The following is a 16,163-nucleotide window of genomic DNA, read 5'->3' as shown; positions in this document are numbered from 1 at the left end:
TTAGTGAAATACAACGGTCATGAATACAGGCTTTGACTTCAAGGTAGGAAAGTTGTGGGCAGCAATTCAGGGAGGGAAAAAAAAGCAATTTACAACCACTTCGTATCAGCTGCTGTAAAAATGGCACAACATTCACGTGCCTCGTGCATCCTGTTGGCATATGTTTACCTAATGTGCAGCCACACAGTGAATTTCTCAACTGAGCCTGAATGTGTCAAGGGAATTGTTCACAGCTGACTTGGTGATGGCTCAAAGGTGTTCAAACAATTACGTCAATAATTTCCATTTTAAAATAAATACGCACACACATGCGTTTACATACATTTACTTAGAAACACGTGCCAACAGCAACACAATGGCGCGTATGTGAGTTGGAAGACGAACGCTCACGCACACAGAGGAGTTAGGCAAGAAACTGTTTATTTTTAGTCCATTATTTGCATCATTTGTTCTAGCCCTGGGCTTATCTGCTTGTTTAGGTGTGACAAAAAGGAACGAGGGAATGAATAGGAATAAAAAGGCGATCCCTTTTCTCTTTTTGCAAAGCAAAATTTGCCATTTTCCCTTGTCGTTTCTGCACACTTTGAAATTCAGCGGCTACAAAGCACGGCTGCACTTTGGCGTTTTGGAGCAGGCTGGAAATTCTCATGGCCACCGAGTGGAGTCTCAAGGTCCAAGGCTTTGTTGTTGCGGCCCCACACACGAGCCATCACCGAATACTGTACGCCAACCTTTTTAAGCAGCAACATTCATCACCTCTCCCCTCCTCCCACGACCTCTCGCTCTGCCAACAACCTCACATGAACCGAGCGGGAGCCAGTGAACAAAAACAGCGGCCCACCTGCATTAATTGGTAGCACTCACTTCAAAGGAGTGATTAATGATTTCATCAAGTGTACATCAGCGCAAATCATACACTGATATGAGCAGGCGACGGGGTGGGGGGTAGTATTGGAACGTGTATGCAAATTGCATTCATCATGAAAGAACTCTTCATTACAGGTTATACAATGGGCTCGTGTCAGACCCCACACTACATTGCGTGGCAGTCATGTGTCAAATGTCAGGCTCTACGGTAGGGTTTCTTGTTTTTTAAAAAGTTAATTTACATTCTCACCTTCCGTTTCTGATCAGGCCTCTGTCTCTTTGGAACGTAACTTGGAGAGAAAAGAGGGAGGACAGAGGAAAAGCATTCCATTACAATTATTCTGTCTAAAAATGTACCACCATCAATTTGAATGACTGATCCATTACTGCTGTCAAGAGGCAGGCAGGTAGGCAGATATTTCAGTATACTATAATGCACAAACGCATAGACATACCTGCACGAGTGAAGGTGAAGGACTGAACTGCAATTCAAAAGACAGGGAAATTGTTTAGAAGGCAGCGAGTGTCATGATGAAAACATATGAAAGGAGACCTATTGTGCTTTTTCATTTTTTCATTTCCTTCAGTGTTTTATAGGTTCTTCTGCAAGTAAAAGATCTTGAAAGTTAAAAAGGTCAAAGTCCACACCTACAGAAGCTCCTTTCTCCCACAGAAAACACTGCTCCTGAAACGCCTCATCAGTAGTCCCGATTTTACATCACACTACGTCACACATTTGTATAATTTATGCATAGCGGCTACTTTGGCATGTAAGAAAAGTTTTAGCACAGCTATCCTGGTGTTACTAGCGGTGCTGGGTCAGGCGTGTGTGAGCTGACCAATCATAGCAGACTGGCTATTTTGGAGGGGGGTCTTTAAAGAGACAGGAGCTAAAACAGAGCTTTTCAGACAGTATGAGAAAACTGATGTGTTTTTTGAGCACTAAAGCTTTCTAGTAGCAACCCAAAATAAAGCTACGAACCTGATAATGAGCATAATATGTCTCCTTTAAAATCAAAAAGATGCAGCCATATGAAACAAACAAAACATTCATGAAATCAGGTGTGGAAATGAGAAGCGAGGCCTTTCATCTTTGCTTTGTTTGTACATTTATCACCGGCGGTATGTCAGCACCGATCACATTTTAATGAAACTCGCGGGTAGTAATGAATCCAACTACTGCGTGCCAGCAGTTTCTGAATTACGCTGATTGCCCTGAGGGATAAAGTTCAAATGAAGGTGACACATTTGACCCCCTTTGCCCTGGGCGTCTGCATCAATTTATTGAATTATTTCTTCAATTCTACAAATTGGAGAGAGGAATGAGAGGTTTACTCTGAAACGAATTTCTTATCTGACAAATGCGACACTTGAAAACAAAGCAAAGAACAGGTAACGCTGCCTTTAAGTGTTTGATATAACTGTAATTTAACTGAAGTTAGTTCAAGGAAATCACATGATATTTTATATTTGAACCATTCCTGTGAGAATTTGCAATATTTTTTCTCTAAACATGGAAATGCGGTGTTTTGGAATTAAACTCTTCAATTTGTTTTGAGAGAAGGGATCAGAGAAGCAGCACTCAATCATGTAAATCCCTATTGAATTAGGAAATCACAGCACTCTCCTCCCCAAGTCACTACTATGAAAGCTCCAATACACATTATGATAATGGCACAAGGCTATATGCTTGACTCACAGAGGGATACGAATATTTCAGACGTAAACCTAGACGCGCCTCGTGTTAATGTGCAAACAACACCAGCCATGGTCTGATAATGGAAGGGGATGTTAAATTACTTATCTCGCATGAATGTCGAGGTGCGGTGCTGATGGAACTCAGCACAGTTGATGCACATCAGTGCACAGTGAATTAAAGTCAATAGGGCCTATTTCCATCTGCGCTGAATATATTTCCTTTGTTCTGCATTTTAGCCAGCTCAAATGGAGTCGCATCTGTGATGACATCAGTTTTCATTGGAGGGAGAGACTTAGCGTGCTTTGAGATTCTGTGTCGATGCAGAACCATGTAAATTGATTTTTTTTTACCTGCATAGTTGCTGAGTCCCTTCCTCTTTTTTCTCCTCCAGTACAGCCAGGCACTGAAGCCCATGAGGACAATCCAGCAGGCCCCTCCCAAACCAGCAATGAAGGCCGGCTGCTTCACCACGTCTGAGATGCTATTGTTGCCCTCCGATCCCGTCATTATGTCCCTCAGCTCTGCACCTGGGGGCACCCGCACACACACGAGAGAGGCAAGTGAATGGCTGAATGTCAATTTTACTACATCAGGATGAACAAATGATTATATTTCAATAGTTGTTATGAATGAAAATCATTTGGAATAAAAAATAAATAAACCTGAAAATCAATTCCATCTCCATTGTAGTAAAAACATGTCTCAAATGTGAACCAAACAAACAAAGAGAAAAACCCCAAAATGAGTAAAAAATGTGACAAAACAGGAAAATGTGATTAAAAAAACTAACAAAAACCAAAAAACAATTACCGGGGTATTTGTCTAAGTGCGTCTATGGGTTCATTTTATGGGATTACACACCTAGGGCTCAGTTAAGAGAAAAGGGATAACTAACAAAAAGCAAAAGATCAATTGTTCAGCTCAAATAATGGATTTTGAAGTGAATCAAGACGGCATATATCAAACACAAAGACATGTGGACCACAGGAACAGACAAAAGATGAGGGTGCAACTGTGTTACAAGCAAAAAAAAACAAAAAAAACAGCATCAGTATATCCAATATGTAGGCAGAGTAAATCAATTCAGCAGTGCACTTATCAACTTGAGCTGCAAGACACGAGATTGACAGAGCAGCTCTGACAGAGTTTGATTTTCTGTTGTGGCTACTGTGCTGTGAAATTAGATTCACAGTCTCCTGCAGGAACACCCCACAGCACCCCCCCATCATTAAGCCCCAGTCCACAGGCCTGTGTTTCCCTTTCCCCAGCGCGTTAAGGGTGTTATTATATATCAGTCAAAAGTCACAGATGAAGAGCATCTGGCCTGGGCTCCGATATTGATTCTGGGCTTATATACTCTGGGCATCCTTTAGCTATTTGATAAGATGTGATAGTCTGATAAGCTCCTACAAAAACACTGTCTACTTTGTTAGCGCCAGCTGCCCACATATTGAAGAGGATTATTGATATGGCTAACAGTACTTGGCACAGTGTTACCAGACACTACACTTAATGAAACGCTATTGATTTCTCAGTAGACGTCTGCGTTGTAAAGCGCAATCTTCTTTCTTCAAGTGCAATAAATTGATAAATCATTTTTCCAGACCCCCCCAATCTGTGATGGAGACCCAGGTCCCCCATTATGAGGTCATTTCATTTGACTCAAGGTTCGGTGTGTGTGAGAGTGGATTACCTAAAATGATGAGCTGGGGTTTGCTCTTGACCCCCACCCCTGCGCTGGTGCCCGCAGCCACCTCCACGCGGTACTGCACTCCAGCCTGCAGGCCCCCAACCACCACGGAACGGATGGTTGCGTCCACAGACTTATTGACATGAAAGCGGGTTTCGTTGGCCAAACACCAGATCTGACAAAGACAGACACGCCAGAGAGAATTCATTGTCAGGTTGTACAGTTCATTACTAAAATATTCAGTTTGTTTCAGTGTATCAGGTGCAAGAGTTTGATCCTACCTTGTACTCCTGGATGATGCCGTTCTGTTGGTCGGAGGGAGGTGGGTCCCATGACACGCTGATGGATGTGCTGTTATGGCTCCCGACTGTCAACACTGTCACTTGCTGCGGAGGCGCGCCGGGTGCTGATGGGTCAGAGGGGGGTTCAAAGATTAAAGAAACAAAGGCGATACATAAGACAACGGAGTAAAATAATTCAGAATATTGTTTTTAACAGAAAAGTGAGCGTCTCCTGTTTTTTTATCATGTGAAAAAAGGATTTGTCTCACTCACTACCTCACTTCATATTCATACAGCACGCCATACAACAAGGTATTTTCTAAGCCAGCGTGGCAGATGGCTACCAGAGCACTTCATCTCAATTTCTCAATCTTAACGGTAGGATTTTTTTTGTATAACTTGGAAGCACTGGTACTTGAAAAATGCACCATTCTTCCATTATATTTTCCAGAGTTTAAGATTCTGTTATCTTTCTGGCATCATAACTTATAGACCAAGTCCAAATTGTACTTAACTAATCTCACAAATGATAGCCGTTCCAAGCAGATGAGCAAGCTTAGATAGGAGTGGAATTTCCTCTGCCAAGAAAAAATGGCTGAGCTCAGTAGCTGACATCACTTCCATAATGGATTAGAACCATTAAGGCCACGTGTAAAGGCTTCCAGAATAGCTGTCTCATTTTGCATATCTCATCTGAATCAAAACGGTCAATGTCCATGTCCCCTAATGAGGATGCCGAGATGGTTTGTCAACAGAAATGTGGCGCTATGCTTCACGTTGCCAAATTTAAAGCTCCTCCGTAATGGGTCATTTTAAATGTACCAGGCCCGTCTGATAACCTGCGCGGACAGATCGGCCATTCAAAGAGACGGCAGGCAGCGGGAGGCGAACACCATGTCTACGCAACTGAGCAAATCATCATCTCTTACTGAACGGACTACATGACTGCTCTGAGTGCTTACTTTCTCACGATTCCCATTAAAACCATCATTATGTTCTGACTGAGCGGATGAAATAACTACTCTGAACCCAATTAAGGAGCTACAAAAAAATAATGCTATCTGCAGTGTAATGTAAGCAAGGCTCTGAATGCCACACCGGTGCAGAGAGGCCAGAGCAGGTGGGCTATGACGGTTTTGTCTTGTTTGCCACCTGGCCAGAGAGCAACATGGTTACTGTGACTTAAAGTCTCCAGATGGGATTGGTTCAGTGAATTGCTGGAGAGAAATGCGATGAACATGTGCACGGTGTGTCGGTGCAGAGTGGAGAGTGCACAGTGCTTGTATTGGTAGATCGGAGTAATAAAGCCTGTGCCAGTCTTGAGACTGACCTCTGCCGTCTATGTGACATCTGGACATCTGGCTCAGTCACTCTTAAAGTAAATAAAAGCAAAACAAAAGATTTTTTGGAGCTGGAAAGATGAAACAAACCCTGTGTGATTTAACTCGTGCTAAAAAGAGAGGCTCTAAACAGATATGGCATGTCGGCAAAATATCTGACAGCCTGCCAGCACAAAGGAATTAAATCTGCCATTTGAGAAGCTGTCTATTTCTATTACATTTAACAAATCGACTCAACCCAGTTTGAGGATATCTATATTCAGCCATTTAAACTGTATTGACTTTCTGATGTAATTGCTGTTAAACCAACTCGCACAGATGTACTATCACAGTATAGTGACAACTAGACTGCTTGGAAAGTAAATGACTTATTAATAACAGGCTAACCAAATATAAAAGAAATGACCCTACACTTCTGATGTCTTACCATACCATTTGGCATGGACACAAATCATTTTAAAGGAGACTTATTTTTCTTTATCATTTCCTTCAGTGTGTTCTTGTGTATGTAAAAGATCTTGAAAGTCCACACCAGCAGAAGCTCCTCTCGCCCACAGAAAACACTGCTCCTGAAACGCCTCGTCATTAGTCTCGCCTTTACTTCCGTGACTTTGTGACATCGCTCTACGCTACAGAGTCACACATTTGTATAATTTATGCCTTGCTGCTAGCTTGACACATAAGAATTGATTTAGCACAGCTGCTCTGTTGTTGTTGTTTGCGGTGCTGGGTCGAGCATGTGTGAGCTGATCAATCAGAGGACACTGGGTATGGGGGGGGCCCTTCTGATAAACAGACTCTTCTGATAAACAGCATCAATGCTGACATACCATTTGGCAAGGACACAATAATCTTAACTCTTTGCAAACAAACATTAACAAGTTAAAATGCAAGTGGACTGAAGTGGAAGGAAGTCAACTGGGATTTCCAATCAACATTCTGAAAACAACAAGACCTTCTATGTGGCTCCTTGGCTCATAATTTCGAGCAATCCATCAGTTTTTGTCGTCCAAATTTCACAAAATTAAATCATCATCACAAATCTGTTGATGGAAAAAAACAAACAAAAACATCCAGTGGGCTGCCGCCCATGTTGGAGCCTTCTCAAGTTAACGGAACCTCAGCCAGGAACAGTTTATTCAACATTTGTCTTTTTGATTCAATTTCCTGACAAAACTAGTACATGGACACAAAGCCGCTCCGTAGCCGAGCTGCAATATCCAGATGTTGGACTTTTGCACGAGCACATGGACACAGAATAATAGCTATGGTTTGAAATAACTAAATGTTCAATTGTGGCAAAGCTAGACAGCTGGAATGTCACCACAATTGGTGGGCTTGGGCCAGAAGCTAGCCGTCTACAATTTTTTTCAAATACCTTTAAAAAAAACACAACTAATATCAGTATTGGCAGTTAAATCTCATAATCACTTGTGGTTATACTGCATTTTAGTGATTATTTCAAAGGATTTTGATTTCCTTTTGTCAAAACACTGTGTCATGAACAGTGCTCGCTGCTGCAAACAGTCCCAGCAAAGAAGGCAGTGAATGTACATCCCGATTACCTCTTCATAGCCGCTTCATACAATTCCCAATAGACAGCTGTAAGCATAGAATATCAGCAACTGTTACACAGTGTTTGTGTAAATGAGTGGAATGAACAATAAAGAAAACAGGACGACAGCAAAATGGGAGAGGAGAAATCTCGATGGAAAAGAGGAGATTTAAATTTAACTATCTATAAATACATATTTTTCGGAAGCTATTGTGAAAGCATTATCAACCGTGCAAGCTCCACATTTCCAAATGTCATTCCAGTGGTGCTGTTTCAGCAAACTGATGGAGCTTGCCCAGTCAGTCAGAGGTTTACATCAGGAGAAGACAGGAACCATTAAGTGTAGTTCTGCAATTTCCGCATGTACGAGAACAATCCCAGAGGATGAATAATGGCTACAATACCAGTAATGACTCAGGATAACATTACAATAAATGGTCACAACAGCAGAAAAAGGTCAAAGAGCATGCTCTTAATAATGTGACTAATACTGATATTTGGACTGATGAACACAGTAGCTGGAGAGTAATTTTAAGCAATTAATGCTTCCAGTGACTGAGGGAACATTTTCGTTTTTTACTCACAGCTGTGCAATTAAAAAAAAGGCACTTAAGCTGCCTAATGTCCCAGTATACAGGGTATAAAGTGGTAGACATAACCTGTAATGCAAATGAGTGCATCAATTAAGCTAATTCATTCATGAATTAGTAAACATTTTCGTGTCAACATACCTGTCCGTATATGACAAATGTGTAATGTAAATGTATATCTAGTAGGATCAGGGAGCACCGCTCTGCACGGGATGGCCTTGTCTCTTCACTGACCCTCCTGCTCTCCTCTCATGATATCAGTGTATCATCTTAACAGCTATATCTGCCTGGGACTTTAGCACACCATAGCATTTCCTCTGATTTGCCATCAGCACTACTGGAAAGCCTCAGGATCCTATGGATGACAGTGATGATGGTGACGTCAAACAGGCCTCTGGCCACATCGCTCTCAGCGACAACTCAGTGCAGGGTTGTGAGGATCATTAATCTTAACACACAATTTGCCCCCGTATGCAGTGGGACACATCAGCTGTTTTGACCTCCGAGGCCCCAAAGACGCCCTCTGCTAGGGCACCTTCCAAACCTGCCTTTGATGGATATCCAATGTTTTCTCTTATAATTCTGCACATCAGCACATTTCAGGGCTCTAGAGTATCTGTAGATCAAGCCAATTTTTCCTCAACCATGATGCCTTGTTTCCAGGATCCAAGTAACTAGAAAACTGTGCACCAGTCCACAAAGACCTCTGGCAATCCTGTGTGACCATTTTAATTGGGCCACGCTGAGGTGAGTTTCTCTGTTCCTCCACCGGCTCTATCCCCTGTTCATAGCCTGTTCAGAGTCCATATCTTCCTACTGGGAGGAAGATGCATTAATGACCCCAGCATGACTTGCTCTCAGCAGAGGCCATGTTCCACACAGTCCAGCTGATGCAGCAGTTGAAACTACATGAAAATGTCTGCCTAATCAGTGGGCAAAACACAACTTTTTTGTGCAAGTGTGCAATTTCATTCTCGCCATCGGAAACACAAGTCTGACAAAACAATCTCAATTCTGGCGCTGCTGACTAGCTTTTTTCTGAGCTTTCAACCTTAACAAATGTTCCTCATCTGTGGAGGGAGTTTGCTCAGTTGTTACGGAGATGCATCTGTTACCGTCATCCAGACCTTATCTACACGGCGGCCGTTTTCCTCCGATGTCAGGCTCAGGGTGGGAAGCTCAAATGATGGGATAATATTATGCTACTGTGTTCCAGGTTTGAAGTCATATAAACGCAGCCAAATTTCAAGGTAAAACAACATATTTAATAACCCTTCAGCTAACGTTAGCAATCAGCTCATCAATTGACCTGCACAGGAGAAGAAAAAGTGTTATCACCAATAAAACTAATTGGAGATTGAGACTGTGTGTGTGTTGGTTAAGGCGAATCATATCACGCAGGTCTGCTTGGTGTGTGACGGAGACATGGCAGCAGGGGTCCACAGAGGAGCAGTGAGAGAGTTGAGCTTATGTCAAAAGAGACAGTTCCTGCCCTCCCCCTTTGCCCACCAACCCACAGAGGCACAGGCTTGTCAAAGACCCCCACTGCGCTGTCTGGGAGACCTGTTTTCACACACTGGGGACATGGCACTGCAGCAGTGTGCGTGTGTGGGTGGGAGTACTTGAAATGCCATTATCCATTACTATCTAGCCATGAAGCCATTACTAGCGGCAACTAAATATAAAAGTAGGTAGAATCATTTACACAAGAGCGTCCGCTCATGCATAAGTAACTGAATCTTACATTTCTTGCAACATAAAGTAAGCTGAGAAATGGATTTTTGGTGGGAAATGGGAATTAATTTGTCGCTTACCTTCTTCCATAGTGCGTGCTGTCATGGATTCACTGTCTGCACCCTGGAACTCATTGAAGTATGGCCGCACTTTAATCTCATAGACGATGCCTTTCTTGAGACCAGAGAGAGTTATGTCCCTCTCGGAGGCAACCTTCAAGTCCTGTATCTGCCATGGCCCTGGGGAGGGGAGACCTGACGTCTGCCGGAACAGGACACGGTAGCCTTGAATAAACTGGGATGGATTCTCCACCTGAGAGAAGCGGAGAAGGAGAGAGAGTGGGATGAAGACATGCTGTATGGTAATGATGTGGGAGGTTTCATACATCTGTGCCTGAACTGCTTTGGAGCTTCTGGATCAGCATTCAGTTTGTGTCCTCTGTCGGAGACAATGCACGCTTAGTTAATCATACAGTTTAATTAGCAGCAGAGAAACAAGAAAACCACATGAAGAGTGTTGTGGTGTGTTTCCCAAAGCTGAACAGTAATCCTGAGTCAGAGACCTTCAGCAGAATATGAGCACTGAGTCCTGGATCAAAATACTCTGTTTTTTTCTCTTTGCGCGGTAAAATATGTAACAGATACAACTCATAGTAATGGCTTGTTAACAAGGACAGAAGCAAGAAAATGCTTTTACAAGTGATATAAAGTGGCTGTTTATTATCAGACCAGTCCAAATATGTTAGGATGGATCCCTTTTTCTTCTCTCTCTCTCACTTCTAAAAAGAATTTACATGTTTGAAGTCGTGTATCAAAATAAATTACCCTCCCCTGTGTTCACTTTCTCACTGTCTTAGAAGAGAGCTGCAGAGAGAATAAAGACTGACTGTCAAACTTGTACAGAGTGGTGAAATCTTGCATGAAGTTTCTGTAACATGAAACTGCAAACATACAGTATATCTGACAAATATACCTGCAGACGACATTAACGATTAAATGTATAGTTGTTTAAGTTGTTTGATTCTGCTGCTGGACTGTGGATTTCTTTGTGAAGGACTCAGTTTGGATTTTCTGCGAAAGTCCAAAGGATGTGACTTTATGTACGTTCTGGAGTGCTGCGTCCTAGTGCCTCTCTCCGATCGTAGTAGCTACTGTTAGTTTAGAAATGGAGTCCGCTTATATAAACTTATGACTGGCTTCCAGGACAGCACGGAAGTTCAACAGAGCCCCTTTAATTGGCAGATAGGAAGCAAGAAACGGTTTGGCTCGGGACTTGTGGCATTTATTCACTAACAACCAGCCTAAACACGCTATGTTGACCTAGGTAAAGTCACTGCAAACTTCCTACCAGGGCTGTCAGGGTACCAGGTTTTCACTACACAATTATCAGGGCCAAACAAATTCATGATTACAATATTCTCACAATATCAATAGAAATTTGAAAAAAAAGAGAAATGCTGGCAATCTGTAAATGTATCTTTAACTTTGTTCGATGTGTGTTTTGTGTCTTTTTTGGCAAACACATTACTCTAAAAACATGTGTAGGGAGGTGGAGAGAGAGTCTGTAACCATAACTGTAAAAAACAATTGTACAAAAAGAACAATCGCTCTCAATTACTTGCCAAAAGACAACCAGATGAACTGATAAGCAGAAGATGCACAAGGCTGATCTGCTGATGTAGATCTTTTAATATTGTGGTTATTGTGAATATTGCAACATTGCAACACCCTCATGGTCACACATCAGCTCTCCATTTCTCACTCTCTTGGTAATGTTACGCACACGACTTGCACGCTGAGTTATTCGTAAAACGATTTTTTAGTTTGAAAAACAACTTAAAAATTCATTTGAAAAAGACTCCACGACACTTAGGCTCAGCATGCCTCCAGTCTTACAATACACTGGCGGAAACCCTGAGTGTGTGTGTGTCGACTTGCTGCCCTAATGAAGAGAGAGTGAGAAAGAGCAGCTGGTACCTGCGCATCGATAGTGCAGAAAATGAGTCATGAAACCATTTCAAATATTCAGAATCAATATGTATTGAAAAGTACTCCAAGTACTCCATGTTTGATGAAATCTAGAATGTGGGTTATTGTGACACCTAAGCAACTGTCTGTGGCTGTGTTCCCACCTAACATTAGCTAGTAACAGATTGTCCAATTAAAGTTTACTGAAATATTTACGCTAGGTCCAACTGTTCCCACAGGGCAACAAACACTCCAGACCAAATCCAACAGTGCACACAAACAACATTAATACAGCAACCTTTGCTTGACATCGGGTAATAAATGAATGTTTTCTGGCGAATGGAGCCTGGTTCAGATCGACCCCAAACAAGTTTATCCTGTCACTGTGTCAGTCTGCAGGCAGCATTACAGTACACGGTTGTCGTACTGACAAGCATGAAATAACAGACTAGTGTAAGCCCATCCTAGGTGTGTCATTAACCTACAGCAGCAGGCAATAGGGACACCTTGCCAACAGACAGAAATAACATTTCCCAGATAAAGGGCTGACTGCAAACTGCCTCCAGAAGTGACACATGTACCTCCTAATGGTGATATATTTTTCCCGAATAGAAACATTAGTCTTGATTCCTGCATCACCTCAAACCATTCTAAATTGATGGAGCACCAGCTGTTCAGACTATGAATCCCACAGTGTTTACTCTGTGTGTGCCAACAAATCCAAACCGCAGCGACATGCCAAGTATAAAGTTCTCAAACAAGCTTAGACATGGCTGTTTGAGAGTTGTTTGCTGCTCTGAGGGTAAAAGAACCACAACTTCCATGAACCACTGTCAATTTTGTAAATGTTGCAAGTACTCACAGTCCACGTGACCTGCACTGAAGTGGAGCTAAGCACCACGGGGTTATGCATGCTGACCACCACATCGCCCAACTCCTTCTGCACGCGACGATGGTCCACACCCTGAGCAGTTGGACTGATGTCTGGAGAGAGAAAGAAATGCAGGCATGTAGAGTGGAACAGTGATGCTTCTCACTATAAGCCATTACAATCCATTCTTATTTATGTACCTTGGGTCCGGACAGGCTCAGACATGGGGCTGGGGTCCCCGAGCCCTTGAGCATTGACTGCCCTGATGATAAATAGGTAGACAGTGTTGGGTCGCAGGTCCTTGACGGTGAACTCGGTGGTCTTCACATGGTCTGCAACCGTCTGCCAGCTGTTACTCACTGACTGACTGTAGAAAGAGCATGATGAAATCTTATTTATTAGGAATAATCTTTTCATTTCTATAGAAATAACCTAGGCCCGCTCCTGGTGCAAAAATCACATGTCACACAGTGATGACATGCCATACTCATTTGTGAAATCTTTTGAAATACTTCCTGTCATCATTAAAAAGAATAATTAGAATAACAATCATCTATGTCTTTGCAGTCCTTTTAGTCAAGTATTTGTTAAGGGAAGCAAAAAGCTAATTCTTACATGCCAATCATTTTCTGCTTGAAGTGAACCAGATAATTAGCATTCAAATTTAAATAGCAGAACATTCTTCTCTCTTGTACAACTGTACGAGATAAACCATCCTGAATATTCTGTTTGAAACTGTTCTAGCTTGATTGAATTGCCCACAGAAACACCCCACATCTGTTACTGCCATGAAAAGTTTGGGGTCACTAAATGTGGCTCGAGGCCATAGGTCACAGACGTACCCAAAGGCCTCAATGACATAGGAGGACACTGGGGAGCCGGCCTCTGGCCCCGGTTCCCATGACAACGAGATACTGCTCTTGGTAACATCCGTGACCTCAGGCTTGGAGGGCGGCCCTGGGAGGGCAGTTGCATTGTGAGACATGAAGTCTATGAGGTCAGTTGAGTCTGATAAAGGAGAAAAAGTAGAGACACAAAATGAATACCTGCAAAAGCTTTGATATGCTTGATATGCATAGGATTGTGTTCATTTTTCATAGTTCAGTTGAGTTATTTCTACTGAAGCAGACCTCTGACATCCAAGTAGGCACTCCAGGATGTTTCTCCACTGGAGCTGGTAGCAACACAGGTGTACAACCCGAAGTCGGACAGCTAAGGAAAACAGATTATGATGTTATCGTTAATGTTCAAACAAGCTCCCATTTAAAAGTCCCACATTATGCTCAGTTTCAGGTTCATAAGTTAATTTTGGAAAAAAATGTTTAATGCTTTCGTATCATTTTCTCATACCATCCATTGCTGCAGCATCTCTATTCACCCTCTGACTGAATGCTCTGTTTTAGTACCTGTCTGTTTAAGCCCCCCCTGCCGAAAAGGCCAATCTGCTCTGATTGGTCAGCTCACACAGGCCTGAGCAAGTACCGTCCACTCGGCATCAGCTCTGGGCACAACGGGACTTGTGCATTTCACCATGGATTGAGAGTTTTAATACTGTCACAGTAATTATACAGGACCTGGAATTTATAATTAAAAAAAGACATGGAAATCTCACATTCTACAATATGGGACCCTTTTACAGTTGGGTTAATTTCATAGTTGTAAAAGAAACCAAATTCAACACTCAAAACCAAATACCCATAAAGTTTTCCTCTGCTCATTGCAAACGATACAGCTTTCAGTCTGTGCTGTGTTGCTGCGTTAGAGTGAATCCAATAGCTTTTGTAGCTCTGATCCCTGATGGTTTCTACAAGCTCTTGCGTCAGTCTGGGCTTTTGAAGGAGGTTCACAGCTAGTTGTACAGTAAAAATGCATTAACCTCCACTGGCCTGCATTTGGCTCGAGAAAAGCCGGAGAGTGGATGAGTGGAAACTTTAACACCGGCCAATGAAAAAAAAAAGAGCCCAGTAAGAGCTTACATTAATTTTCTTAATTGATTTCCTCCAATAATAGTCACCCCCCATTCCCAGAGCCATCAACATTATCATCATCAGTGCTGACGCAGGAAATAAGTGATATCACAATCTATTTTATACAGCAATGCCTTAGGAGCCACTGATGACTGGCTATCAGTCTCAAGAGAGAGTAGAAGTGAGAGTGACATGGAGAGAGCACTTTGACACTGCGACAGGACACTGTATATTGCCCTTCCTCCACTATATTAGCCCTGTTAAGACTCCTCTCACAGGTCCCTGTCCTTGAGTCCTTGAGTCTAACTGCGGCCTCTGAGAATCAGAATAAAATAGAAGCATTTAACAACTTATAAAAATCAATACAAGCTATTCATCTTTTAAAAGCAACCCGACTGCACTTGTCCATTTGAATTACATTCAGCTGACATCAGCTGGCAGATAAGAGAATCTCTCTATTGTTTTTAACATGCAATAGAAGGATGTGATGTGCAAACAAGACTTCAGAAGGAGTCCTTTCCCCTGAAGAAGAACAGTTTCATTGCACTGTATCTATGTATAGACCTGCAGGTAAGAGGAATGTGAAATGTGTGCAGTTTGATTATTTTCAGGAACACATCTAAAAGGTGTTTCAACTGATATGGTGCTTAGAGGAAAACAACTCTATTTCCATTCTGGGTTAAACATTCTCTTAAAGATCAATTAACAATCCTTTGTTTTTATTAATTAATCCTCAGGTCCTGATGGAGCCATTTCAAGAGAAACTTGCAAAAAAAAACAAGCTGCAATTGCCGGAACCACTTCAGGTAGAGCAGGGAATCTTGGTTAAAGATTATGTCCTTCAGCAGGATGCTTGTTATCACGCATTTAAGCTCAGAATCAGTTAGCTTAACTGATAATTCTGGCTTATTAAAACTTCATGATTTTGGTGGTTTGGGCCATTATTTCTATCAGTAATAATAAGATTGGAAGTTCATTTTTGAGATCCTGAGACAAACTCTGACAGGGCAACAAACAGGTTTAAAACACACAGGCTTGTTTACAACCTATCAATTTGTCTAACTGACCTTTTCAATTGGACTTCATTGTAGCAACAACAAGAATACAGCCTGGGATCCAGAGGATTCCACCAAGCTCATTTGTTCTGGAAGATGCGTCTGATCCCCTTGCCATTCAGAGATTTACATCCACTCTGGTCTGTATTGGGCCAATCACAACCATTTATCTAATATTTGCCGGGTTTAATATGATGGCTGACATTACTGGTCCAGATTTGAACATTTTTGATGCTCTCATTGGGTGTAGGGCTTTCCAGTGGCGTGCGAATGAAGTTTCTGTAACTGCATTGCCTATTTCTCACCCGCAGGTTTTCAGAAATAAATGTGTAAAAAACTGTGTACTTTTTTGGCTGAAATACAAGATCTCTTGTGATCAGGCTGCCATTTTTTTATGCTTAAAGCTGGACCAACTTACCTTACCAACCATAACCCCAACAGGAACCCTAACCCTTGGACTCAACAATAACTCACATTTCATTGGTCTGATTGGATTTGGATCACAATTCATTACTCTGATAAGTTGCAGGTCTATCCAATTGTGTCC

At 42.1% G+C, this 16,163-nt stretch overlaps 1 protein-coding gene across 3 annotated transcripts in view; it reads right to left on the bottom strand.

Annotated features, from left to right (window-relative positions):
- LOC311268913 (roundabout homolog 2-like) overlaps nt 1–16,163 on the bottom strand; it is an 88,695-nt gene that overhangs the window by 10,944 nt on the left and 61,588 nt on the right. For all 3 annotated transcript variants that reach the window (XM_084372869.1, XM_084372870.1, XM_084372871.1), the window contains 10 exons: nt 13,725–13,806; nt 13,437–13,602; nt 12,795–12,961; nt 12,586–12,707; nt 9,837–10,068; nt 4,538–4,662; nt 4,260–4,431; nt 2,917–3,093; nt 1,323–1,349; nt 1,118–1,157 (listed from right to left, as the gene is read on the bottom strand). In XM_084372869.1, the coding sequence (XP_084228995.1) occupies nt 1,118–1,157; nt 1,323–1,349; nt 2,917–3,093; nt 4,260–4,431; nt 4,538–4,662; nt 9,837–10,068; nt 12,586–12,707; nt 12,795–12,961; nt 13,437–13,602; nt 13,725–13,806 (1,310 nt within the window). The remainder of the gene's footprint in view (nt 1–1,117; nt 1,158–1,322; nt 1,350–2,916; nt 3,094–4,259; nt 4,432–4,537; nt 4,663–9,836; nt 10,069–12,585; nt 12,708–12,794; nt 12,962–13,436; nt 13,603–13,724; nt 13,807–16,163) is intronic.

The sequence above is a fragment of the Pagrus pagrus genome (assembly GCF_965226575.1).
Source record: "Pagrus pagrus genome assembly, chromosome: 14".
Classification (NCBI taxonomy): Eukaryota; Metazoa; Chordata; class Actinopteri; order Spariformes; family Sparidae; genus Pagrus; species Pagrus pagrus.
Note: the sequence above shows the minus strand (reverse complement) of the source record. Positions and strands in the feature narration are given on the sequence as shown.